This window comes from Ovis canadensis, chromosome 22 (genome assembly GCF_042477335.2).
Source record: "Ovis canadensis isolate MfBH-ARS-UI-01 breed Bighorn chromosome 22, ARS-UI_OviCan_v2, whole genome shotgun sequence".
In the NCBI taxonomy this organism is placed as follows: Eukaryota; Metazoa; Chordata; class Mammalia; order Artiodactyla; family Bovidae; genus Ovis; species Ovis canadensis.
This window is the reverse complement of record NC_091266.1, coordinates 39,104,278-39,131,750: the sequence shown is the minus strand read 5'-3', so window position 1 is coordinate 39,131,750 and position 27,473 is coordinate 39,104,278. Positions and strand designations below refer to the sequence as shown.

The 27,473-nt window shown below is 37.6% G+C and overlaps 1 protein-coding gene across 15 annotated transcripts in view; it reads left to right on the top strand.

The window, feature by feature from the left end:
* Positions 1-27,157, top strand: part of NT5C2 (5'-nucleotidase, cytosolic II) — a 95,256-nt gene extending 68,099 nt beyond the window's left edge. For 5 of the 15 annotated variants that reach the window (XM_069566985.1, XM_069566980.1, XM_069566987.1 and 2 more), the window contains 16 exons: positions 5,929-5,989; positions 10,045-10,162; positions 11,434-11,529; positions 15,740-15,831; positions 15,965-16,022; positions 17,037-17,130; positions 17,855-17,908; positions 19,819-19,902; positions 20,892-20,933; positions 22,154-22,261; positions 22,528-22,594; positions 23,255-23,425; positions 24,624-24,675; positions 24,792-24,852; positions 25,004-25,180; positions 25,686-27,157. In XM_069566985.1, the coding sequence (XP_069423086.1) occupies positions 17,071-17,130; positions 17,855-17,908; positions 19,819-19,902; positions 20,892-20,933; positions 22,154-22,261; positions 22,528-22,594; positions 23,255-23,425; positions 24,624-24,675; positions 24,792-24,852; positions 25,004-25,180; positions 25,686-25,925 (1,116 nt within the window). In that variant the 5' untranslated portion in view covers positions 5,929-5,989; positions 10,045-10,162; positions 11,434-11,529; ... (1 more) ...; positions 15,965-16,022; positions 17,037-17,070 and the 3' untranslated portion in view covers positions 25,926-27,157. Of the gene's footprint in view, positions 1-5,928; positions 5,990-10,044; positions 10,163-11,433; positions 11,530-11,860; positions 11,885-15,739; positions 15,832-15,964; positions 16,023-16,124; positions 16,329-17,036; positions 17,131-17,854; positions 17,909-19,818; positions 19,903-20,891; positions 20,934-22,153; positions 22,262-22,527; positions 22,595-23,254; positions 23,426-24,623; positions 24,676-24,791; positions 24,853-25,003; positions 25,181-25,685 lie in introns of those variants that run through there. The other 10 variants (XM_069566983.1, XM_069566988.1, XM_069566977.1 and 7 more) reach the window with 4 other exon arrangements.
* Positions 27,158-27,473: the final 316 nt, after the last annotated feature.

Sequence of the window (27,473 nt, the reverse complement as noted above, 5' to 3'; positions counted from 1 at the left end):
TCCTGTTGGAAAGCATGGGCTCTAGGCATGGAAGCATCAGTAGTTGTAGTGCATGGGCTCAGTAATTGTGACGCTCAAGTTAGTTGCTCTGAGGCTTGTGGGATCTGCCCAGACCAGGGATCAAACCAGTGTCCCCTGCGTTTCAAGGTGGATTCTTAACCACTAGACTACCAGAGAAGCTCTCCGCACCCACCTGTTTTTTTAACCCAGTTTGAATTTCCCTTTTAATCACTGGTTGCTCTCAATAACTGCCTCCCCATCACCTTAAATTAAATTCATCATTTGTTGATGAAAACATATCACCAGGGAGATATATATCTAGAACAAAATACTGTCAACTCTGAAAGTAATTTTGAAACTATTTCAGATATGTTTTGAGTAATGAATTATTGGAGTAAGTATATATTGCTATGGAGTGGTTATTTTGAATGAGAAAAGTCTCATTTTGATGAGTAAGTTTTACTACATTTGCCTTTAAAAGGCATTATTTAGGGAGAGAATGGGGGAAAAGGCATAATACAGTTTGATTGTTTTCATTTTGGGATTGTTTTGTTTTAGAGATTTTTTGGTTTTTCTTTTCTTTGGGGGTAGTTGTCTTTTAGGGAGAACTACTTTGGAATAGATTTATTGATCCTTTTTAATAAAGGATTTATTGATCCAACTAGTAGAAATACTTTATTAGTTTGTTTCTTTAACTGATTTAAGCTATTCTTTTTTTAAACTGAGCTATTGTTGATGGCATCCCAGTTTAAAATTTTTCTCACACGTTTATACTGTTTTATTTTGTTCCGCCCAACATATCAGCCTATATGTTAACTCTGATTTCCTGAGAGTATTAATGCATGGTAATACTAAGCCAGTCCTATCATACTAAAAGATCAGTGCTTTTGGTAGAATTATTTTCTCATCAAGACTATAAAATTGATAACCATAGTATAGTTAAAATATTTCTGAGCAATCCTTAATTTGGAAGGGTTTTATTATAACTTACTGCTAATAAAAAGACTGTTCTTCATTGGCCTGTAAATGGAAAGGAGGTTTAAACTGTAATTAAAGGATCACCTGACCTAGGTAATGGAATAATTCTGTAGGTGCGTATGTATGATACTTGTGTGTGTGTGTTAGTCGCTCAGTCGTGTCTGACTCTTTGTGAGTTTATGGACTGTAGCCCGCCAGGCTCTTCTGTCCATGGAATTCTCCAGGCAAAAATACTGGAGTGGGCTTCCATGCCCTTCTACAGGGGATCTTCCTGACCTAGGGATCGAACCCTGGTCTTCTTCTTTGTGGGCAGATTCTTTACCATTTGAGTTACCCAGGAAGCTCTTGATACTTGTGTACATTTGTGCTATTTAAATGTTCTGTTAAAGATAAGTTTAAAAAGTTTTTCATCTAATAAAAGTTAACTCAATTGGGGTAGAATAAATTAGGGAGGATAGATGAAACAAGAATACAAAATAGTGATAATTGTTAAAGCTTGGGTGATGGGTTTAAAGTAGTTCATTTAATTTTCTCTCTACTTTTATGTATGATTAAAAAATATCCTTAGTAAAGTTAAATTTAAAAATCAAATGGAAGAAACTGGCAAAATACCAACAAAGTGACTATATTTAAAAGGGCCTTTAAATTTAAGGTCTTTTTTAGTCTTTTTATTTCTTTTTGAGAGTATAATCTTTATTTGAGCTCCTCTTAATGCTTTTTTCTTAAACTTAAGAATTCTTACACTGTCTCCCTCAGGAAATGAAATACTGTTTCTCCAGCTAAGCATACTTTTGAGGTGGTCTCTGTATGTTAGGAAAGAATTAAAAAAGAAATACTATTTAATACTCCAGTGCATTTTCTTCTTGTGGTTAAAATTCTTTGTATTAATTGAGATATATACTCTGAAAACTATGATTTTTAGATATAGATTTATATTATATGTATATTAACCTGTGTTAAGCTTATACATTTCTTCTGTTATTGTTTAAAGTCGTGTCCAACTCTTTATCAACCCCGTGGACTGTAACCCACCAGGCCCCTCTGTCCATGGGATTTCCCAGGCAAGAATATTGGAGTGGGTTGCCATTTCCTTCTCTTCTCGACCCAGGGACCAAACCTGCGCCTCCTGCATTGGGAGTTGGATTCTTTACCACTGAGCCTCCAGGGAAGCCCACATTACTTTTAGGCAGCCCTCTTATAGATAGATAGATATCAATAAATATATATCTGTGACTACACGTCATTTCCAAGCTTTGATGGATTTCGCTTCTGTCATTTCTATATCCCAGCAGAGTTTTCACTAAAATTTAGATTCACCTCTGAATTGCGGTAATATGTGGTTTGTTCCTAGATCATTCAGTTCAGCTCAATTCAGTTTGCTCAGTTATGTCCAACTCTTTACGACCCTGTGGACCAATTCCCTAGATCATTAGGGAATTGAAAAGATTGCTTAATAAAACCCAGTTTCATCTCTGTATTACATAGTGTAGAAATAATTCATTTTCAGTGTTCATGGTCTTTGTCTTCCATTGCCAAGCATAAAGACATTCAAATGTAAGTCAGATTTTTCTGTGTGAATAAACATCATATAATACTAGCTGCATCAGTAAAATTACTAAAATGAATTTAAAAAAATAATCGCATGCCATTTTCAACATGGAGAAGTTTGTTTTTAAAGTATTCCTAACAATAGCTCTCTCTGATTCATTATCTCTTTTCTGCTTACACATTCTCTGAATGTTTACTTTATCATGGGGATAATGACCACTGAGAATAGGACAAATGATAACAGAGTTAAGCTGTGTAGGGAAGATTTAGGTTAAACCTTATAGATAAAACCTGCTGGGTCAGGGAACTCTGAAAGTTGGTTACCTAGGCAGACCATGAGATGACCGTTTCTTTCAATCACTGGGAATACTTCTTTGATTTCACAGTCGTTTGTGAAGGTATTAGATTCAGATAATTACATTTGTTAACGACATAATTGTTCAGCATTGTGGTGGGGGACCAAATCAAGTGACTACAGTAAAGGTTCCTTTATTTCCTAAGCTTTTTTTAATCCACCCCTCAATTTTTCCTGTGACTTATACGGTAAAGAATCCACCTGCAGTGCAGGAGACCTGGGTTCGATCCCTGGGTTGGAAAGATCCCCTGGAGAAGGGAATGGCTACCCACTCCAGTATTCTGGCCTGGAGAATTCCGTGGACTGTATAGTCCATGGGATTGCAAAGAGTCAGACACCACTGAGCAAGTTTCACTCAGACTTTCACTCCCTGAGTGACTTTGACTCAGTTTTTTCCTGAGATAAATAGAATAACATTATCTAGGATATTCTGTGGTTGTTGAAGAATGAATTTATTTCCACCTGGACTTCCAATTCATTAAGTACCTAAGTTCTATTTCTTTAAGACTCTTTGAAGAGGGGAATTCTCTGGTGGTCCAGTGATTAGGACTCTGAGCTTTCACTGCCAAGGGCCGATTCACAAGTTTAGTCCCTCATCAGGAAAGTAAGATCCAACAAGCTGTGTGGTGCAGACAAAAAAAAAAAAAAAAAAAGACGACTCTTTGAAGAGGAAGTCGAAACATTTCAGTTAGATGAGAGAACTTATGTGAAAGTATCTGATCTAAAGTGTACACTGGAGGTTGCACACTAGTGGCCCATGGGCACAACTGAAACCACAGACCATAGTTTGGCTCAGAGTTTGTTGGTTTTCTAAATTGAGTCCGTAGCTAAAAATTGGCAGATTCCAAGTAAAAATCTAGGCTGAGTGTTATCACCTAAATGGCAGCATTTAACTTTCATTCCCACAGGGAAGTCAGCTATAGCTGACAGCTCCTTCACCCTTTATGCCAAGATCTACACCAGCACTTAGACCATTTTGCACATTAATTCACTTGCCTGACCCTGACAGAGGTGTTTGAAACATGTTATGTGAAGCTCAGAAAGTTTGGTAAATTTTGTAGTACCTTGAGATACTAGTTATAAAAATGAATTATCCACGTAAGCCTGAGTAAATCACACATATTTTTTTAAAGAAGACTTCCTGGACTGGGCTGATTGGCCCCGTGTCTGTCCTTCTGTACCTCCTCAGTCACATTGTGTTGTAGATCTTCTAAAATTTATTATAAAAATCTAATTGTGCTACACTGTGATCTCCTTCAGGCCTAAGATTATAAATTGTTTTCTGTTCTCAGCATCTAATACCTGTATACAGTAAGCATACAGATGTCTGTTACATTCTTCTAACTTCAAGTACAGGCATTTGAGTGTGATGATCTATTCTTACTTGAGGGAAAAATTATATAGTAGCTATTTCTCTCTTTTTTAAAAAAATTAACAAGCATCTTCTTTGGTTAAAGAGGGTGTTTAAAGTCATTATTTCAAAAAATGCCAGTTTTCCTGGTTTAAAATGAAAAATTTAGTCTAAATACACATTCCTACTAAGCATATAGGTTCTCAGAGGGGAAAATTTGAGTTAGGTAATTTTTTTCATTTTATTTTAAAATAAATACCCTGTTAATTTCTTAATAACTTTTTAAACAAATCTTTTAATTACCATTTAATTTTGCATTGGCAATGAATTGAGATTGACAGTCTTTCAGACTCTACTTGTTCACTTACTTACATATTTAGCCATGTTGGAGTTGGTTTTCCTAGCTTTTGGATTTTAGGTACTTTAAAATTGAGGTAGTTTTTAGAATTTTTCATTTTTTTTAGATCACTTACGATCTCATAGGTTAGAAAAGTTTTGACTGTCTATGATAGCGTGTTGGGGCTTTCAAATAGTTGTGAAAAATAGAAAAGGCTCTCTGGTATTTGTTTATATGAGAATGGATAGATTTAATTTAAAGTTTCCTTAATGAAAATGTGAATTATTACCTTTCCTAGTTAGCTCAGAGAACCAAGATCATGTAGCCTAAATAAAGAATGTTAATGTTGATCACATTTATAGCAGCGTAAAAGCAAATAACTGTTCTTGAGTGGTTGTGTTGGATATTTGCTTTTCATAGTATGATTGGTAGTATTTGTTTCTCCTAGTTGTAATAGTTTTAGAAATTCTCAACATTGCATTTGGTCATTTTGCTGTTCCAATTAGTACCATCTCCCTTTCACAAAAAATACAGAAGTTGGAGGAATCTAACCATATGTTTTCAAAAACCTAAATGTCTCTAGGGAAAATAACACCCTATAACTTAAACATAATTCATATCCTAAATTTATCAATATCTTGAAAGGATTTACGTATCTTCAAGTCAGTTATTTTACTAGACTAGGTAGTTTCTTTAACTTTTAAAAAATAGAATAATATGACTCCATTTACCAAGGGCAAATATCCATTCACAGAATCAAAAAAAATGTCCCTTCTGTTCCATATTTGGACATCAAGTTAGATTTTGAATAGGGGAAGTTGGTTCTTACCTGTATCAAGATTACAAATTTAGGTGCTGGAAGGGTAGAAAAGTGGGTTGTTAGGTACAAGCAGACTTTGTTTAAATGAGCACTTTAAAGTGAGATGAGACTGCTCTGGTTTACTCTTGTATTCTTTATTGGTCTGTTTCACCTACTGTAGTTCAATTTTAAACTCTGTTTACCAGTTGTATTCAGTTTTGGCATATAAACCTGAAATGTAGCAGAAAAAATAAACTAAGACAAAAGAAATTTATTTTTCTATTTGTCTTTTGACTTAACATTTCAGGATCAGGCTTGTATTCTAGGCTTAGGGTATAAGAAAAGTTAAATAATGTATAATACTTAAGCTTATCTTCAATTCTCTTGTTATGGCTAATTAGATGAATTTTAGTGATGGTCAGAGGCTTCTAAATAGGAGGTAGTAACTCCTATTAATACCAGTTTCCAAATGGTATCTCTCTGTTCCAGCCCAACACAACAGTTTTAAAACCAGTTTTTGTTTTTGTTTTGTTTTGTTGCTTTGTTTTGTTTTTTAACAGGAGAGCCAGTGTAACTCCTTCAAGACTGGAGTGACACACTCTGCGTCTGCGTCTGCCTCATGTGAGTTCTCATTTTGGCAGCAGCATTCTGCTAGGCTGGAACCTCTGTAGAGGTTTGCCCTTCCTTTTTTCTAAAATCTCTAAACTATCACCCAGTGTGTCTTGGTGGCAAAGGTAAAAACTGCATGAGAGTTTCAGACTTCCCTGCAGAAAGTTTTTGGCTCATCCAAAGGGACTGTCTCCTCTAATGTAGATTGATCTTATATGAACAAAATCTACTCAGAACAGAGCCCACAGCTTTCATCCCCACAACAGGCAGTTGATACTTCTGGAAGAACTGTTGTTCTCTCTCGCAGATTATGGAGTAAAGAGTATCTTCAAATGCTCTCAGTAGCTTCAGCTCTCAAAGCTTTGGTTGTTCTCTTTATAGTCTGGTTACGTAACCTGAGAACACTGTGTGCTGCCCTGGTGCCTGAAGCAGGCCTCTCTTTTGGACTCTGGCCCTTAAAATAACCTCTTCCTTTGTCTCTGGATATTGGGTAAATTAGGATAGGCCTGAGGACCTTCTTGAAGAAGAAATAAGCAGTGCATGTGTAAGGCTATGTTTACGCCTGAAGCTATTGGTTGTGTTTTGTAAGTCAGTTATAAGAACTGAGTTTGAAGCTGTGCATCATTTACTTGCCAGTTTTGCCAGAGGAATTGAAATTAGAGCCTTTGCAGCTGTGGAGAGGCATATAGAGCTCTAAGTCTGAGGTGATACATATGGTTACCCACAGATGTCAAGGCTGGCTTTGAAGTGCCTGGTTGACTGAAAAGGGAATTTTGCTTTTCGTTTATTTATTCATTTGAGGCATGATGGTACTATGTAGGCTTCAAGAGTAGTCATTTTTGCCACCAGGTCAGAACAGATTGTAATTATCCTCAGGGGACACTTGGGACCAAACATCCAGATTCCTGCTCTGTGCGGCTGCAGTTCTGCTTCTCCAGCTCTGGTTGTAGTGTATAGTCCTCTAGCAGATGATTTAGTGACCCGGGAGTTCATGTTACTGAAATGATTATCCAGGAAGCTTATGAGAAAATGTCAATAGCTTGTAGGTCTTACTGATTAACATCGAACTTAGTGAAATAGATAGTGTTGTCAGAGTGGAACTTGGACTCTCTTTGCTAAATCCATTCCCATCTGTGAATAGAACAGTTCATTTTGGACTAGTTGAAAGAAACCGGAGGGAGAGTAGTGTGTTTCAAACCCAAGCCTAAACTTCGATGGCCTGTGCAGTCTAGAAATTCATTTTTAATATGCCGCCATGGAAAGCTTTGGATGAGACTCAGGAAAACCTAAATTCTGGCTTCAGCTGATGTTTGTACTTGTCATGCAACTTTAAAAGCAATTGGGGAAAACACAGTATATTTTTTGGAAGCATCCTAAACTCATTGAGAGAAAGGAAATTTGAAGTATTGACTTGAGTAGGTGGAATTTCTAGACAGTCATTTGGAAGTTCTGCCCTGGAATAAACGCAAACGTGATAGGAGTATGTTGTTTAGTTTCTGCTATTCTATTCATTGTGGTGGCAAAATGGGAAATTGTGTTCTCTAGCCTCCCACATTTTTTTTCACTAAAAATTCTCAATAAATTGATTTGGGTTTCAGTCCAAATTGCCTCATAGAAATAGATTTTAATGAATATTACTTATTCATCACTTCTTTAGGGAAAATTGTTCATTTAGAGGTAATCAGTGGGGATGATTAACTTTTGTTCCTGTCTCCCGTTCTTAAGGCATATCCAGCAAATTATCTGTATGAAAATTTAATAATTGAAAGCATTTTATATGGGCCAAATCCTATGAGAATAAGTGTCAGTGTATTATGCAAATGACTTTGCTATGTAGGAATTTTGTTCCATTAAATAAAATGTTGTTTGAAGTAAGTGGGGCTTTGATAAGATTGAGAAATAATCTTTGTTTTGGAAAATATTGTTAAAATGAAATTTACTTTCAGTTGAGGCGGAAGCACGGGGGGTGAGATATTATTTTATATTCTCAAAATAATTCAAATTGACATCAACGGATACCATGCTTTCCTAGTTTTTGTGATAATGCACCAGCTCTTGTTCTGTTTGCATGTGTATATACATAGCACTTCCTTTACAACAGTGTGCATCTTCCAGGCCTGAGGATTTAAAAAGTTTTTGGGGAGAGGGATGGCTGAGGATGGCGCTGGAATTGAGAGGAGGAGAAAAATATAGCCAGTTTTGAAAATGTTAGCCAGAGTTAGCATGAAATCATCATTCCACAGAAGAAATGACAGCTTCTTGTGACATTTTTCTGGTGAGCTGAGACTTAAGCATCTCCTAAAGGACCTTAAAATTTGTAGGCTTTTTAATATGATAAAGGTTTATTGAAGGATTTTGAAAGCTCACCTTGTTTTTTAAAATTTCAATTTAAAAAGGATAGATAAATGTATTAACATATTACAAGTTTTAAAGGTACAAAAGAAGGTACACGAAAGTCTGTTTTCCTCTCCTGTGCCTTAGCTACTCAGCTCCCTTCTGGAGGCAACCAGAATTACCATTTTATGTATTTCCAGAAATATTGTAAAGGATTGTTTTCGAAAGGGAAAGTTGAGTCATACTCATTAAAATATTAACTCTAAATTGGATAGGCAGACTACTTAGAATGAAGAGTCCATTTGAGCCATAGGCTATATGTTAATTGTAGATAGAAGAACTATAGTAATAGTTTCATTATTATGAGACATAAGAATAGGATGTTTGGGGAGTTTTTTTGGCCTCATTTGGCAGTTAGCAATATCGCAGGTGTTTTTTATTTTTAAATTTTTAATATGGCTTACCTGCTCCTAGAAAACTGATGGAAGAATGTCTACTTACATCTTTTATTTTAGAAGAAAGCTGTTTAAAGGAGCAACATTTTCTTTATACTGAAGCAATGGCACCCCACTCCAGTACTCTTGCCTGGAAAATCCCCATGGATGGAGGAGCCTGGTAGACTGCAGTCCATGGGGTCGCTAAGAGTTGGACACGACTGAGCGACTTCGCTTTCACTTTTCACTTTCATGCATTGGAGAAGGAAATGGCAACCCACTCCAGTGTTCTTGCCTAGAGAATCCCAGGGATGGGGGAGCCTGGTGGGCTGCCATCTGTGGGGTCGCACAGAGTCAGACACGACTAAAGCGACTTAGCAGCAGCAGCAGCAGCAGTGATGATTCTGAAAAGGATTTTCATTATAGAACACTTCAGACATACATTATATTTGAGAGAAACCCCTATATTCCAAAATCTATTTTACTTCACCTGTAAAAGCTCATTGTTCTCTGGCAGATAAGGAGGTGTATATATATAACATTAATATATACATATATATACACACACACATATGTGCACATATTCTTTCTTCCATAATCAGGGCTAATAAATGAGTTATAATTCTTCAATGTCTGATTCCCAATTCATATTCAGACTTCCTTGTCTTAAACATGTCTTTTTATGGTTGTTTTAGCACTAATAATTTGTAAAATGCAATTTCAATGGCTATGACATTGTACTGATAAAGAAAACATGTAAATCCTAGCAAATAGAATTATGCTGGTTGGAGTTTAAGGCAACTCCTAAGCCAGATAGTAATTCTAAAAATAGACTAGTCTTTTTAAAAAATATAGCTTTGAAGGATTCCTATACCAGTCATGTACATCAATGAGGACTTCAACTTATATAGACCTCTCTATGTAGTTTTATATTAGTTATATTCCCATGGTTAATACCACAGCTGTGCATATTACATTTCCCGCCCCCCCCCCCCTTTAGATTGTGGGTGTAAGAGAATAAAGAGGAAACAATGATTGGATCAGGTTTCCCAAGAAGGAAAAACCTGAAATGCCTGATAATTCATCTTGTTGCTGCTTCTCCTGTCCTAACATGACCTGTTTCCACGGACTGACAGTTGAGTTCTGCAGTTACGTGGGGCAGTACAAAGCACGGAGTTTGAAGGAAAAGAAGAAAAATGGCAAATTTAGTAGGAGAGAGGAATTGGGAAAGTAGAAATTCGCTTGTTTGCCTTCCATTTTAATTGGCTGTGTTCTAATGAGAACCTCCTCTTTGTGCAGTGTACAAGTCCCCGGAGTATGAGTCCCTTGGCTTTGAGCTTACCGTGGAGAGATTAGTTTCTATTGGCTATCCTCAGGAACTTCTCAGCTTTGCATATGACTCTACATTCCCTACCAGGTAATTTTCCAAGATTATTTTTGGATTAAAACCCATCATTTTGTCCCCCAAATTAATAATTCCAAATGTATCCCTAACCAACGCCATTCCCCAGACAAAAAGATGCAACAAAACATCAAAAGGTCTTTGGGATTTTGGGGGTTGGTTTTCTGAAATTATCATGACCTTTTATGTACACCATATCTTTTGTGTTCCTGATATGAACTTTGAACTTAGTTCACTGCTGTTAAAGAAGGTCCATTTATGAGAAGGGGTCTCCCTGGTGGCTCAGTGGTAAAGAATCCGCCCGCCAATGTGGGTGACTCAGGTTCTATCCCTGGGTTGGGAAGATCCCCTGTAGAAGGAAATGGCAACCCACTCAAGTATTCTTGCCTGGAAAAATCTCATGAGCAGAGGAGCCTGGTGGGCTACAGTCCATGGGGTTGCAAAAGAGCTGGACTCAATGTAGTAACTGAACAACAACAACAAATTTATGAGAAGAGGGATTATATTAAACTGATGGTCAGTAATTGCAGATGCTCCTCCCTTACACTGTTGGGAGTTTTGCTAATATATTTTGTTTTGCTAATAGCATGTTTTGCTAATATATTTAACTTGGTAATCAGGAGCCTTCTTGGCAGTTTCCATTTCTGGATTTGATAAGAAAGATTTGAGGTTAAGATGAGGCTTATTTTGAGATGCCATTGTATATGTCCCATGTGTGCTTAGTTGCTCAGTCGTGTCTGACTCTTTGCAACCCCATGGAAAGGAGCCCGACAGGCTCACAACATTTCTCACAGAAGTCCTGGGGCGAGATACGACGGACTGGACAGGTGGGCTTGGGAAGGACTCTTCACTTCTCACCGGGCAGCGGAATGCACTTCCGTCCCAGGGGAACCGCAGGCCACCTCACGCTGCGCGAGAAGTGTCTATGAGGGAAATAGAAGCCAGCTCAGTTGTCCAAGGGAATAAAAAGAAGCTCTGTTTCAGAACAGAACCAGCTGTATTCAGAGAAATTATTGTTTACACCTTGTTTGATTAAGCTCTCTCACACAAAACAGTTGTGATTATTCATCTGGACAGAGTTAGGTATTTGTTAGTTGCTCTGGGATTCGTTTTTAAGACTTTATTCACTCACTTTACCCTCTAGGGTATGTATTTTTGGGTACATACTTGAGCCACCATAAAACTTGAATAAGGTAAAGGTTAATTTGTGGTGATTGAGTAAATACTATGTTAGATCATTGCCTTTATTACTTTGTATGATTGGTGATATCTTCATTTTCACATAGGGGACTAGTATTTGATACACTGTATGGAAATCTTTTGAAAGTTGATGCCTATGGAAACCTCTTGGTCTGTGCACATGGATTTAACTTCATAAGGGGGTGAGTACAAAGAACCTTTAAACTCTTTCTAGTGTTTTTATAGTCAAACAATATGAAGATGACATTATCTTCCCCAGTATAATATACTTTCTTATTTCCTCATTATTAAAGAGCAATTTCTTTACATAAGAATACTTAACAATTATTTTTTAGACAGCTAGGACCCAAACTGATGTATAAATATAGTTAGCAGTTACATTTTGTTTAAATTAAGTGCCTTCTAAAATTATATAGCATCCAACAAAGCTAATCTTGAAACTTGCCCAAAAAACTGTAGTGGCTTTGACTTATTTGAAATTCTAAGATTTTTATTTTCTCCTTTTTAATACAGTTCTCAGGTAGCTGCTCAGAAGAGGTATGTACATAAAGTGCTTTGAAAAATTTAAAACTACAGCAATGTAAATGACTAAGATTTTTAACAGCTAATATATTAATTTTAAAATTCTAATGTATACCTTTAGGTATTTGATTATGTGGTTAAATTTTTTTAAACATGGAGTTAAAATGAATACAGAGTGATACTATTTGAAACAAATAAGTTTTATTTTCATAATTAGCATATTTCCACTAGTCTTACTAATTTGGACTCTCCACCCTCATAATAAACAGCAGATAAAATTTAGTGTCTAGTGTCTTTTGTGAAACATCTCAAATTTTTTCTTTAAAAATCACAATACCCCAGTTTGACAATTTCTGTAATTGTGGCTTTACAATTATATGTTTTCTCTACTATTAAAGCACTTAATTTACCACTGACACTATTAGGGTCAGAACAACTCTTAAAACCAATATGGGTTAAGTATCAGTCTGTTATTTATTTTCAACAGCAAAATAGTAAAAACCACACAGTCTACACTGAAATTTGTTAAATAAACAATGTCTTTTTGGTAAATACCTTTTTGTGATAAGAGACACTAACTGAAACTGTACCAGAGTTCCCTTTAAATCTGAGGTACCCATCAGGCCCTATTTGGAACTAAATCATCCATTAAGTCTTCAGCCAGCATTACACAGGCTCAGTGATTTCCAGGTATACACTGTGAGGACAGTATGGAATAAACACCCTACTTTGACACATCTGATTAGACCAGTAGTTATATCTACCTTTCTTTCACCATTTCTCTCTGAGGGATTTGTTCAAGTTCATGAATATCAAAAGGCAGGATTTAGAAGGTGAAGTGACTGCAGATGGTACTAGAAACCCAGACTCTTTTATGTATGGATGTTGTCACTATAATTCAGAATCCCAATGATGATGAACCAAGGTTCTGTTTATGAATTCCTGAAGAGGGATTTTTGTGTTATTGGGTGGGAGATAGAGAAGAAAAGAAAGAGAAGCAGTTCTGTATGTTAGAATTACAATTAGATTTACTGACTCAAGATCTACAGACCTTTCTTCCCCCCACCAAAGAAGCCAATAAAATTTCCAAATAGCTTCTTTGGAAATATATTTAATATTGTTTCAGAAATAAATCATTTATGAGTTACATGCAGAATCATTCAAACAGTACTTAGCATTGTACAGTCTTTAGAAAGCCCATGGAGAAGGCCAGAATGAAGATGGATGGAAACGGAGATAATTATTGAAATATAGTGGTAAACAAAGTTGGAAGAAAAATTATGGCTCCACCAAGCAACACCTTACATGCCTTGCCTATGAGTTGGAACCTCTTTTCAGGCAATAGTAAAGGCTTTTAAAGTTTTAGATTAGGATAATGTTGAGGTCAAATCTTTATTCTGTGGGTCACAGATAGTTAGCAATACTGAACTCTGTTTTCTTCCTAACTTTAAGTCAAGCATCCCTTCTTTTATAATATATTACCTCTCCGTGAGTCAGTTTTCATTTTAAATGTATACTAGCATGACTTGACACTTAAACAAAATGTAATTGCTAACTGTATTTATAAGTCAGTTTGGGTTCTAATTGCCTAATGATTAAGTTTCCTTATGTAAAGGAATTACTCTTAAATGATGAAGGGAATAGGGAAAGATATTTAAGAGGACAATGTCATCTTACTAAACCTGACTGAGGAAAGTATATCATTACTATTCCTTTCTGCTTTAATTTTCATTACAGAAAATCTTGGAAGACTAGAAGATATCATACTCCACAAAGTTATTCTTCATTGGGAACTCTTATTTCAGAATGCTGACTAGGACAGGGAACCAGTGTGATTTTATATTCCTAAGTAGAGTGTATGACATTTGTAGTTAACAAACATTACCCAAGTTATCCTGAGTATGAAATTTAATTTTGATGTCCTTTATTTAAATTAGTTAATCTTCATATATTCATTGTGAGGATTGTGCATTGTTACATTTTCGTTTTTCTCCTGTTTGTTTTCTCTGTAATAATTAATACTGTCCCCTTCCTCTTCTTGCAGTGTTTTATTTCACTCTTCAAGGTTCTCGTGCATCTTTAACAATTTCTGTTTGTTTCACTGGCTTTTTCTTTTAAACTCTGAATGTCCTCTGTGGCCCTCGACAGTCTTCTCTTCTTTCTCTACACTCTTAAGTAGCCTCTTCTGCTCTAATAGTCTACCCGACTGCATCTGTTAACCTGTAGGTAGATGATCACAGCAACCTCTCAAATTTGAATCCCAGTTTTAAGTTCTTGACCTTTGTTTCTTTTGCCTATAAAAATGTTTACTTTCAGGTTAACGTATCCAAAATAAAACTCCTCTTGTATTTTATCTAGTTTTTATGTTTCAGTTAATGTTACCACCACCCTCTCAGAGACACCTTAGTGTAAGAATTATCATGTTCAGCTCTATGTCCCTCGTCTACCACATCTGTTCAATTGCCTGTTCTTTTCACCTTGGCAATCCCTCTTAAGTAATTCTTCTCTTTAATTTCCTTTGCGCCCACTCTAGGACATGCCCATGCCCGTCACGCTTTCAGCTGGACTCCTGCAGGAGCCCCTAACTGATCTCCCAGGCCTATGTGTCTGTGTCAGTTGGTTCTTCAGTTCAGTCGCTCAGTCATGTGCGACTCTTTGCGACCCCATGGACTGGGGTTAGTTCTTGCTGTATAATAAATGACTTCAAAACTCAGTGGCTTAAACTAGTAGCCATTTGATTTAGGTCAAAATTCTGAGTCAGCTGAGCAATTCCAGAATCGCTCAGCTGATTGAGAATGGCCTCATGCACATGTCTGACAGTGGGCAGCCTGTTGGCAGGGGCACCTCATTTCTGCATGGGGCCTGTTATTCTCCAGCAGGAGTACCCTGGCCCTAATGCACAAGTGTTTTCCAAGTCTTCTTGGATCCCGTTTTCTGTTACTCAAGCCTGTATTCAAGGATAGAGAGAGAGACTGTGCCTCTTAATTGGAGAAACTGCAAAGTCACACTACTAAGGGATAGGAAAGATTTGTAGCCGTTTTTTGCAACCCATGACATTTCTTTTTCCATTTTATCCTAATACTCCTACTAGTTTAATACTTTTATAATTTAGCTCAGATAAAAAATGTATAAAAACAATAGCATGATTGCCTCAATTCATCTTTCTAGCTTTATTTTTCTGTTCCCCTTTCTCCGCTTGAATTTGACTAGTTTCTGGATTGGGCTGTTTAGCTTTTAAGGATCAGCTCATATGCCATGACTTTCACGGATTCTTCTAGGTTTTCCTCTCTACATTCCGTTTTCTCTACCCATTAAGTTGAAATGGTCTGTCTCCCCTTCCTCTGTTTTCTCATAGCTCTTTGCACCTTTCTGGGGCAGTTCTGTTTTCAGTTCAGTTCAGTTCAGTCGCTTAGTCGTGTCTGACTGCAACCCCTTGAATCGCAGCACGCCAAGCCTCCCTCTCCATCACCATCTCCCAGAGTTCACTCAGACTCACGTCTATTGAGTCAGTGATGCCATCCAGCCATCTCATCCTTTGTCGTCCCCTTCTCCTCCTGCCCCCAATCCCTCCCAGCATCAGAGTCTTTTCCAATGAGTCAGCTCTTCGCATGAGGTGACCAAAGTACTGGAGTTTCAGTTTTGGACCTGTACAACTGTCTGTGTGTGCGACTCCCTCCCTTAGCCAGACTGAGAATATTTTAGGGGCTGAAACAGTGAGTGAGCCTCTTCATTTTCAGAGTTTCCCATGTGTATTATTTGGAACCCCACCTTGCATATAGCCACCAAAATATTTGAATTAATTTTTGAATGATGAATACGTCTCAGATTTATATTATTTTTGAATGTCGGTTAATTTTTTTTTTCTTTCAGACCAGAAACTAGAGAGCAGTATCCAAATAAATTTATTCAACGAGATGACACTGAAAGATTTTACATTCTGAACACACTATTCAACCTACCAGGTAGATTCATTCTATGCTTACATATACTGATGTCTCCCCTTCTTTCCATGATCATTTGTCTTTGCTCAAGGGAGATAAACAGATTTTAATTATCTCACTTATAGCTTATGAATATCTATTCTTCATTTTTCAGAGACCTACCTGTTGGCCTGCCTAGTAGATTTTTTTACTAATTGTCCCAGATATACCAGGTATGTATGTACTATAATTTTCTTTTTCCAATTGATTTTTTAAAATTAATGTACAGGGTTTTAGAGAACTGGCCATTGTAGGTCTTTTCTGCTTTTCTGAAGTGAATTTAGTGCTAGTGAGAGATGCCACATTGCCAGCCTGAGAGATGGGACAGCACCAGCAGCTCCATGCAGGCTCTCACCTCCCACACGGCCCTCTCCTTGCCAGTGTGCTGCAGCCATGTTTGGAAGGGACCACTTCTGATTGGCTTCTCCTGGGAATGAAGACGGCCAGCAGAGGTGCTAATTGTGACAACTGAGTGGGAGGTTTGTGTGATGATTATCTGTCCAAGCAGAATTGCACTAAAACCCCCCAACTCATTTCACAGCAGCTACCCAGGAGCCATTCAGGGGTAGTAATTTCGTTTCATTCCCAGGCCCAGCAAGATTTGATTGAGGAAGATACTGTTTATCCTCCCTGAAGTAAAAATGTGCTTAAGTCTTGAAAAAGATTTCCTTTCCTTTCTAGGGGGAATTGTAAGTTCGGCCATATGTGCCAGAGTTTGCTAACTTCTTATCCTCCTTAGGCCTTACCCACTTCAAGGCACTAAATTTGGTTGAGCACTAAGTCACTAAGATAAATAAAAAATAGACAATACCTTAGTACCTAGAAATAGTGTCAGAAAAGTCAGGGTGGAGAGAACCTAAATTACCAATTTAAAATGTTTCTTTGATGGGAACCTGTTTCTTACAAGTGATGAATAAAACAACCTGTTATTTTTGGAACTAGCCTTTTAGCCTTATCATACTCTTCTACCATTTTGTATCTGTTCACAGTTACTATATTCCATTGAACACTATAGTCATCTCTGATGGTCAGAATGGATTTTCATTAGGGAGTGATTATTTTCCAAATTAGCCACACAGCCTTTATTATGTGACAAAGGAACCTTTGGGTCCCCTGGGCAGTGTTTGGTATTCCCTTTATTTACCCTCCTTTGGATTACCTGTCATGTTCTTTTCATCTTTCTGTAGCTGTGAAACAGGATTTAAAGATGGGGACCTCTTCATGTCTTACCGGAGCATGTTCCAGGATGTAAGAGACGCAGTTGACTGGGTTCATTACAAGGTACCTAGGAGCTGCTGCTTCACCTGCTTACTGCCTGGCATGTGTCTTTTATGGTCTGACATTAACTTTCCAAGTGCAAACAGAGCAGAGTTTTTCACTGTTAAAAAGGCGGGATTTGCCTCTAGTGATAGCTCTGTAGAATACTTTTGTCCTTGTCTTGGGCTGTCTAGCTTGCAGAGGTAATGGTGGTCTTTCCTCAGTGGTGGTGCTTGGCTTCTAGATCTTATTTCCATTTGCACTTTCCAGACTTACTAGAAGAGATCTTAGTGTTAGGGTTATACTTGACATATCCTTTCAGGATGATTATGGTCCATTTGTTTTTTGTTTTTTTTTTTTTGTGAGTCAAAGGGCTATTTTATTTTATTTTTTTTTAATTTATTATTATTTTTTTTAATTTTAGTTTTTTATTTTTTGGTCCATTTGTTTTTTCCAAATACCTCCCACTTGGCTGATAACATTAACTGATTAATAATATGTTTACATTTATTATAAATTGTGCTGAATTAAATATGAAATGCCTTTTGATTTCTATTTTAAATACATTTTTTATTTTATTTTTTTAAATTTTAAATACATTTTAAAATAGATGTGCAGCAAATCACATCTGCCATTTTAATTTTAGAAATATTTAAGAAATGCATTTAAGCTAATAATAGACACAGGTTTTATAATAAACTCAAAAATTAATTTTGTTCTTTTCTTGCTTTTTTTTTTCTTTCTCTAGGGTTCCCTTAAGGAAAAGACAGTTGAAAATCTTGAGAAGTATGTAGTCAAAGATGTAAGTAGTAAAGGGAAGAGTAGATCTGCGTGATAGTTTCCTTTACCTATTAGGGAAGTTAACAAGCTTATTTATAATGAAATGGACAAGAGAAGATATTTCTTTGTCTTGGCAGTTTAACACATGCCAAGTATAAGCACCAAGCATTATCAGGTGGAACATGGGGTTTGTTTTTCCTGTTTTTTATTAGGCAAAGAGGACCAGGATTTCATTTATCCTTTTAGCTCTAATTATAGTAATAGCAGCTAGAGTGGTTACTGTGTACATATCACTGTGCTAAGTGTTTACATTCATTATCCCATTTAACCTTCCATAAAACCCTGAGTTAGTTTTTCTTACCTCTGCTTTAGAGATGAAGAAGCTGGGGACTCAGGATTAAGTAACTTGCCCAAGTACATACAGTTAGTAAGGAGAAAGCCAAAAGCCATCCCTTGGTGTACTCTGGATCTTAACCATGGAGCTAGACCATCTAAAAAAATGTGCATGCGTGACTGTTATTTAAATTGTCTTTAACCTGTCAACTGGGAGTAATGAGGAAAGCTTTAAAATACTTCAAAAGACATTAGTGGTAAACATAATACAAAATTTTAATGTCTATAGTTAATAGCATTGTGTCAATTTCTTAGTTTTCATCATTGTACTGGGGTTAAGATGTTAATATTAAGGGAAGCTGGATGACGAATACATGGGAACCCTCTGTACTATTTTTACAACTTTTCTGTTAAGTCTGAAATTATTTCAAAATAAAAAATACACAGACACACACACAGAGCACTGAGATGAGATAACGTCTTCCTTTCTTATAGAGTAAGAGTAGTAGATGCAATTATCCCCTCAAAGCTCTTTGGTAAAGATGTCTTATTTTCAGACTTTGTACGTCCTATTTCCCATCCACTCCCACATCCATGATTGTTTTAAGAAGACTGGGGGGTTCAGGAGAGGTACAAGAGGATTTGAGTGAAGGAACCTATTTACTGTGATAGAAGGAAAGGCTGTTTTCTTTCTGGTCACATCAGGAGTCAGAATTTCTTCATGTAGCTGCAGATGAGTCTGGGCACTTTCAAGTTGCATTCTATACACACCATGCCATTTCTGCAAGGTACTTCATAAAATGAAAGTGTACACACTGAGACCATGTCTAATACTCTTCATAGAGTATTTAGCTGATTTTTTAAAATTGGCTTCTCCTAATCTGTAACACACTTAATTCACTTTCTTTAAGAGGTTACAAGGTAATTTAAACTTCCTGAGACAGACATAAAGAGAAAGTTAGTTATGTCTTTTAATAGGCATATAATTATATATTTTATATATGTCTATTATATGCACCATATATATTATACATACATAATAATTCATGCACAATGACAATGTGGGCTTCTAAATGCAAAATTCTGAAACCAACCAACCGTCCCTTAAAGGGCATCACCTGTTCCTGTTTCAGTAGACAAAAAAAAAGTCCAGTATCTGACCACTCCACAGTGTAAGTGAATATATATATATATATATTCACTCTCACAGGAACCATATATATATATTTAGAGATACATTTCAGTATAAACTGTGTGTTGAATTTTGAATCTTTTCCTGGCCTAGTGATATGCCCTCTCCTGAGATGCTGGGCAGCAGCAGGGAGCAATAGCTCCTAGTCAGCTAAGAGATCACAAGGGTAAACAACTGATACATCCATTCTACTTTTCACTTTAAGTACAGTGTTCCTATAAGTTACAGTAGACTTTGTGTTAGATGATTTTGCCCGGCTGTAGGGTAATGTATGTTCTGAGCACATTTTAGGTAGACGAGGCTAGCTGCCATGTTCAGTGTGTTATTGGGACATAACCCCATCCCATGTGGAAGAAGATCTATGTTTGTGTTTTACTGTTTCGCTCATCATCCTAATTACATTTTAGGGAAAACTGCCTTTGCTTCTGAGCCGGATGAAGGAAGTAGGAAAAGTATTTCTTGCCACCAACAGTGACTATAAATATACAGATGTAAGTGCTTAATATATTTGTTTCTTTATACAAAGGAATTATTTTGGACTAAAGAACTGAGAATATAACGAAGAAGGTAGTTTATTAAGTGAGAGTAGTTTTTTGCCATTTCATTTTGAAAGCAGAATGAAAAAAGCAAAAATAAATGGCACACATCATAGTGGTTCTCAAATTTTTATGAATATTTCTTTTGACAATTTTCCCTGATTACAATTGGCTACTTAAAGGTTTTCATTTTGGGGTTATTTAAAACATTTGTGCTGATTAAAATATCTTCTGTGTCTTTGTCATTCTACAACTTGAAAAGTTACACCCTTTATTACATGTGTACATACATTCCCTCCCTGTCATTGGGAGCCAGACAGCAATAGATGGTAAAAAGATGTTTTGACTCTTAGCCATCAGAATTTACTACCTCTTAAAATTTTTGCCATGATTAAAGCATATAGAAAAGCTGATTTAATTCCTTAACCTCGTGTTACTTTTGCTAAGCTGGTTACAAGTTCATAGTCCTAGCAAGCTTAGTGCTCGCTAACCCTCTTTATGTAAAATGCTGATTTAGAAATCTGGTGATTTGGAGTAAGTTGGCTTGATTGTCCTGGGAACAGTAGTAAGAGGGCCATAGTGTATTATTTCCATGTGAGTCATCAGTTTTCTCTACACCCTTATCTCAGATACCCCTTACCTCCAAATACGTATTCCGGTCCACTTGGAGAACTTGATAGGAATATGTGGATGAATCTGTATAAAAATACCTCCTAGAAGAACCCTGTGTTCTACTGAATGTCATAAGGCTTGCATTTGTTTGCTGTGATGAAGCATTAATTTCTAGCTTCAACTCCCATAAACTTTAGAGGAAACAAGAATGTAACAAATCTTGTATTGAAAAAGACATGTCTTATAAAAAGCTTGTGTGTGCTTTACTTAGGTGTCCTATATCTCTTGCAGAAGTAGTAAATGGATTTTATGTTGGATTTTCTTTTTTCCAGAAAATTATGACTTACCTGTTTGATTTTCCACATGGCCCCAAGGTACTCTCTGTAATATAACAGACTGTTGGTTTAGTAATAATGAATGCATTTAATATTCTGGAATATTGAGCATAAGGAATTGGTCAGGAGCCATCCAGAAATCGTCATTAATATTAGAAGTAATATAGGAGCTAGTATAATTTAAAGTTGCTAGCAATTCGAAAACACGGTAGACAGAAATAAGAGATTTCTAAAAAAAAAAAAAGAGAGAGAGATTTGTGTGGTATTTAGTAAGATGATATCAGAATTTTATGCCCAGGAATTATACAGAATTGCTAAATTTGTGTGGCAAAAAAGGAACTTTCAGGTTGAAGGAGATAATCTTATTAAAAGAAACGGAAAATGTATATATTCTTAACAACTTCTATATTCTGCTGTTAGTAATTGCTGAGTTTTGTGTCAAAAGAACAGCTAGCTTTGATACTTAGCAGAGAAGTCTTCATTCCTTCCGTATGGCCATACTTAGGTTTAATGAATACTAATCACAATTTAGGGGGCTTCCCTGGTGGCTCAAATGGTAAAGAATCTGCCTGAGATGCAAGAGACCCAGGTTTAGACACTAGGTTTGTAGTCACTAGGCTTCTCTGAATAAATGTTAGTTAATGACTTTTGAGATCACCCAAAAGCACAGTATTTAGTGCTCTTTGTCTTGACCTTAAAAGGTTAAAAGCCATGGTTCCAGTTCAGGATGAAGTAATGTTAATGGGCATACCTTCCACATTAGTGCTGATCAGCCTGCAGTGCTGATTAGCCAAGGACCAGTGTGTACCTGGAACCACCATTCTGAAAGCATAACCCATAAAATTTGCTAATAATAGTTCTGTGTTAGCTATATACTTCAGTTCTGGTGCTAAACTGCCTTTTTCTTAGTCCGTCTCTTAACATATTTGTCTTTTTGCATCTCTCCTTGGCCTCTTTGAGCCTCTTAAGCCCATTTTTAGAGTATGAGCACACTCTTTCATACATTAAATTGCTTGAAATAAATTAGTGAGTAGGTGAAACAATTTAAAATACAGAGATTATTAGAGTCATTGTTTATATTTTCACTTTGCCTGCTTTCAAAAGGATGTGGCTTATAATAAGCCACAGTATGTTTGTAATAGTGGCATTTTCTGGTTTTACTTAGTATTTATATATTGCTTTCATCCGACTTGAGATGCAACAGTAGTGCTTTCAGATTAGGAGTGATGTTTTGGCTTTCGCTGTTTCTTCCTTATCAGCCTGGGAGCTCTCATCGGCCGTGGCAGTCCTACTTTGACCTGATCTTGGTGGACGCACGGAAACCACTGTTCTTTGGAGAAGGCACAGTACTGCGTCAGGTGGATACTGTAAGTTGAGAGGATGGTCTGTTCACAAGCAGTTATCCTTCATGTTCCTCCTTCCCCACCTCTTATTCTTCCCCCAGGAAACAGGTATTTTTAACTTACTAGCCTTATCTCCTCTTTTGAAGTTAAGACTTTTGGTTTCAATTAATACAGCTGAATAATTCAAATGAATATAATTCAAAAGTGACATTCATTTGGCTGCCTAGCCAAGTAGCATTTTTGGTGGAGATTGTGATAGCTTTACAAAATCCAGATTTCTTTTCTCACAGAAAACTGGCAAGCTGAAAATTGGTACCTACACGGGCCCCTTACAGCATGGCATCGTCTACTCTGGGGGTGAGTCACGCACTTTCCTTTATGTAAGTCTGTGCTTGAATCTCACTGTGAAAGCGTTGGTGTCCTCCTGACACCGTGCTACTTATGTTCTTTAGTATGCTAAAGATAGCGTCTCCTGAAGGTAAACACTTCAGTCATCTACTAAAGAGTTGGGAGGATGGGTTTGAGAAGTCCGCATGTCCTAATTTGATTTTCACTAAAAGGACCAGTTTTTCCTGTCCTCTTCCTCTGCATATTTGAGGCATTTTCTCAGTGTTGGAATCATGTGGATGGTTGCCAAGGCCTCAAGGGGGTTTTAGGAACATAGATGCGTATCTTATTGGAATGAGAAGCAGTTGAACAAACCCAGCCTAGTGGCAGACGTGGGAGGAGACATGGTAGTGGTGCTTTGGAGGGTTATGGTCCCTCAGGCTGAGACGTGGTTTTGTTGCTGTTGGATTTGGGGATCGAGAGCTCTGGTCAGCACAGTGGCGCTAAAGGCCTTGTCATAGAGGCAGTAAAAAGAATGATGGAAAAAGACGATGGTGAGTCTTTGTCTTAAGAAAGGTGAGCCCCTTTTCCAGTCTATTCCTCACATACTTAAAAGAATAAAATTATATACTATTTAATGGTTATGGTACTTGGAATGCTGGTTTTTATTTTCTCATTGCATTGTTTCAGGTTCATCTGATACAATTTGTGATCTTTTGGGAGCCAAGGGCAAAGACATTTTGTATATTGGAGATCACATCTTTGGGGACATTTTAAAATCAAAGAAACGGCAAGGGTGGCGAACTTTCTTGGTGATTCCTGAACTCGCACAGGAACTGCATGTCTGGACCGATAAGAGCTGTAAGGAACCATTATTCCTACTTTATAAATCTTTTCTATTGCTAGTTTATATCTTAATGGCCAGCTATGAATCAGTCCTTTTTGATGAACCATTACTTTGTATGCAGGGAGTCAGAGGTGGTCAGAGGCGGGTCCTAATATTTGAGCACCTCTTTCTCATATAGCCACATATTTCACACAAGTCCAGAATTTAGAGAGGTTATCTTGTTTCCCCTTTTTCTTGAATTCTTTTAAAATACAGAATGTTACTGCTCTGAAAACTCAGCCTGCCTCAGGTAGTAACCCTGGCTCTACAACTTAATATCTTCACGCCGTTAGGCAGATGCTGAGACACCCTGTGCCTTAGTATCCTCAGATGTGAAAATGAAGATAATACCTACTATCATAAAGTTGCTGGGATTTAACTGAGGCAGTGTATTTATAAAGGAGATAGAAGTAACAACCTTTCTCAACTGAGGCTCCTTATTTGAACTTCAAAACAAGGATGATTTGATATGACTCTCAGTTCTCCCACAGATGGTAGATCAAGAATATTTGTTATATACAGTGGATGCATCACTGCCTAATTCTCTTTGGGGAACCCAGGCTGAGAAAGGCTGGAATGCTTAGCTTACAACATATTTGGCTATTGCTACTGCTTGTAGTTCTTGGTGGGACTTTCTGGCTAGCCATGGCAACCCACTCCAGTATTCTTGCCTGGAAAATGCCATGAACAGAGGAGCCTGGCAGGCTGCAGTCCTTGGGGTCACAAAGATTCAGACATGACTGAGCGACTAACACTTTCACTTTCTTTTCAGCTTTCCACCTGTGGAACCTCAGAAATTTAGTTGATCTGGTTCTGTTTTCTGAACTCGTGACTGAAACTGTTAACACTTGCTTTGCTGACATACCCAAGATGGGGTATGAATTGGCACTTACTAAGCTCAGAATCAGCATCCAGTTGGGAAAGTTGTATAGTTAGTGGTTTTGAGGAGGAGGAAGGGCTGTTAAAGAGGAAATTCTGGTGTCATCTGCTGCCAGATTCCAAGCAGTGTTAATGCGTTTTCCTGAAGGTGAGGCAAGTCATTTTATACACTCACCTACAGCTTTACTTTTCAGCCATATCTGAAACCTTTTAGTTTAGTTTTTAGTAATAGTTAAAAACTAGATGCTTTTTGATTTACTTAAAACATTTTCCTTTTTTTTCCCCAAACTTTAGCACTTTTCGAAGAGCTTCAGAGCTTGGATATTTTCTTGGCTGAACTCTACAAGTAAGTTTCCTTGTATCAAAAATTTCTTCCCTAAAAACCATCTACCTCTTCAGGAGTCACCTAGATATACAAGACATCCTTTCTAGAGATTTTCACTGGATTTTTCTTGTCTCCAGGCACCTTGACAGCAGCAGCAATGAGCGCCCGGATATCAGCTCCATCCAGAGACGTATTAAGGTATCCACCAAATGGGATTTGGGAGAAAACTTGGAAAATAAACTTGCAGTGATTTCTGTATTTCTGATTTTATACAGGCAGTGGCACATAGCCAGTATTCAGTAAATAGTCTGCTGAATGAGCTGAGCGTTAACCTTGTTCTCTGTTTTAGAAAGTAACTCACGATATGGACATGTGCTACGGGATGATGGGGAGCCTGTTCCGCAGTGGCTCCCGGCAGACCCTCTTTGCCAGTCAGGTGATGCGCTATGCTGATCTCTATGCAGCATCTTTCATCAACCTGCTGTATTACCCATTCAGCTACCTCTTCAGAGCTGCCCACGTCTTGGTAAGTTAATACAGCCCAAGACCACTATTTACAGTTAAGATACACTGTTAAGGCCAAGTTCTGCAACTAGCTATCTGCGTGGCACAGGAAAGTTTAGATCATTTCTTTCTAATGTGCAGAGCCCATGGCCAGGTTACATGGTTGCACAAAAAGGAGTCTGAGAAAGAATAATCAAGACAGAACGGTACAGAGTTTAACTTTACTCTGAAACTATTAGATTTAGAAGTTGCTTGAATGGTGAAGGCTTTCCTCTATTTAGTACTAAATGAAGTAATTTTATATTCCTATATTCTGTTAATACTACTCATCTAGATTTCAAGACTTTTTAGCTGTGAAATAGTAATTTCTCTCCCATCTTGCCAGTTTTAGACTATAGTATCTGATCTGGCACAGTTCTGAGGGCTTGGGAGTTTCTGTGCGGCCACCTAACACAGGCAGAGGGCTTAGGACCTGGGAGACAGCTGTGTCTCTTCCGCCTGCTTTCTGAACTTTGGCTTTGTTGTAGATGCCTCATGAGTCCACAGTGGAGCACACACATGTAGATATCAATGAGATGGAGTCCCCTCTCGCCACCCGGAACCGCACATCAGTGGATTTCAAAGATACCGACCACAAGCGGCACCAGCTGACACGGTCAATCAGTGAGATTAAGCCCCCCAACCTCTTCCCACTGGCCCCCCAGGAAATCACACACTGCCATGACGAAGATGATGATGAGGAGGAGGAGGAGGAAGAGGAGGAGTGAGGAGAAAGATGCTGAGCACTCATTACACAAGTCCTGGCAGGACTCACAGGAGCAAAGGATGTCCTTGTGTGGGTCCTAGTGGGGGGTGGGGGTGGGTTCCATCAAAGGTACATCTGGAAAGTTTCTGAAGACTAAATATTCTAATCATAGGGAGATACTTGTTTTAGTTTTGTGTGTCTGCACTCTTTGCAGATGGTTCAAAATTGGAGTCTGTATTGGAGGAAAGTAAGGGTAAAGCTGGGCTGAACTGCATGCAGCTGGCTCCATCGTGGCTTTGTGACGCGGTTTCCTTGCTTGTTTCATCATTGGTGTGTGGCAGTGTATTATCCAGATACACTAAGGGTGGTGAAGGGTCTCAGAGTGGAGCAAGGACGCCAGTGGGAAGATGTGATCCAAAAACGTTATGGTACAGATTGTGCTCTTACTCCGAAATCCCATCTTTTCAGTCCATTGCATAAGTATTGTATATCAGTGGAGAAATATATTATTTCCATTATCAAATGTAGTCTTGTGTTAAGGTCAGGGTTTCTTTACAAGCTTTTGGGTGTTTTCCATGACTCTGGTAAGGCTGCTGTCAGTGGCTTTGCAGGAGTGTTCTCTACTTGCTGTAGGGCTGGTCTGGAATGGACTGTAGTGATTGCATTTTGAGGCAAAAGTCTTCATCCACATCAACAGTATTTAGATTGATAGCAAAAATTGAAAAAAAAAAAAATCCCCTGCCCCGCCCAAAATGGTCTTTTACCCATCTGAGGTAAATCTGTGGAAAGAATTTAGCTAAAAGAGGACAAAGGAGCAAGTCACCCAAAAAGACCAGAGCCTCCTCCTTCTTTACCATAAGTGAGTAAAATTCATTAATGTGGGCCATACAGGTAGCTCATGCCACCCCATTCCAGCCTTCTCTATCCTCTTTGTCTTTTAAACTCAAGCATTAGAGGGTGGGAAGAGGGCTTTTTTGTGAGTCAGAACCATTTACGAAACAGAGGGCACAATCAGTGTGAATAAATTCACTTCAGACTCCCAAGTGAAATCACTTCTTGTTGCTTGGAACAAGAATGGGTCATTACTGTACACTTTAAGGTATTATAACTGCCTCTTCAGAACAGTGAACCTTGTTACAACATTGTGTAGACGCTCACTTTAACCTTCATATGTTTCTTCCATTCTTACTGCTATTTGTCAACACGGGACGGTAGATTAGCTGCTCTAGAATCAATAAAGTATAATATTTCTAATACTGACTTTGAGCCCTTCCTTAGCACAACTATAGACTGCTAGTTCAGGTGGGTTTAGGTTTGACTAAGTGATATCAACTTGACTTTCTCTTTAGTCTAGTATGATTAATGGCCAAATTTATAGCACTTAAATGGGCCTCAGTTTTTTAATGTAAACTATTTTGGTACAGGACTATAATGTGGGGCTTCTTTCCAAAAGCCATTTTATAGGTAAGGGAACACAGCTCAGTAACTTAGCTAAGGCCATATTACTTTACTGCTTTCAATATATGTGGCTTTGCATCATCACATCAAGGCATGTGCATCTGATAACTAT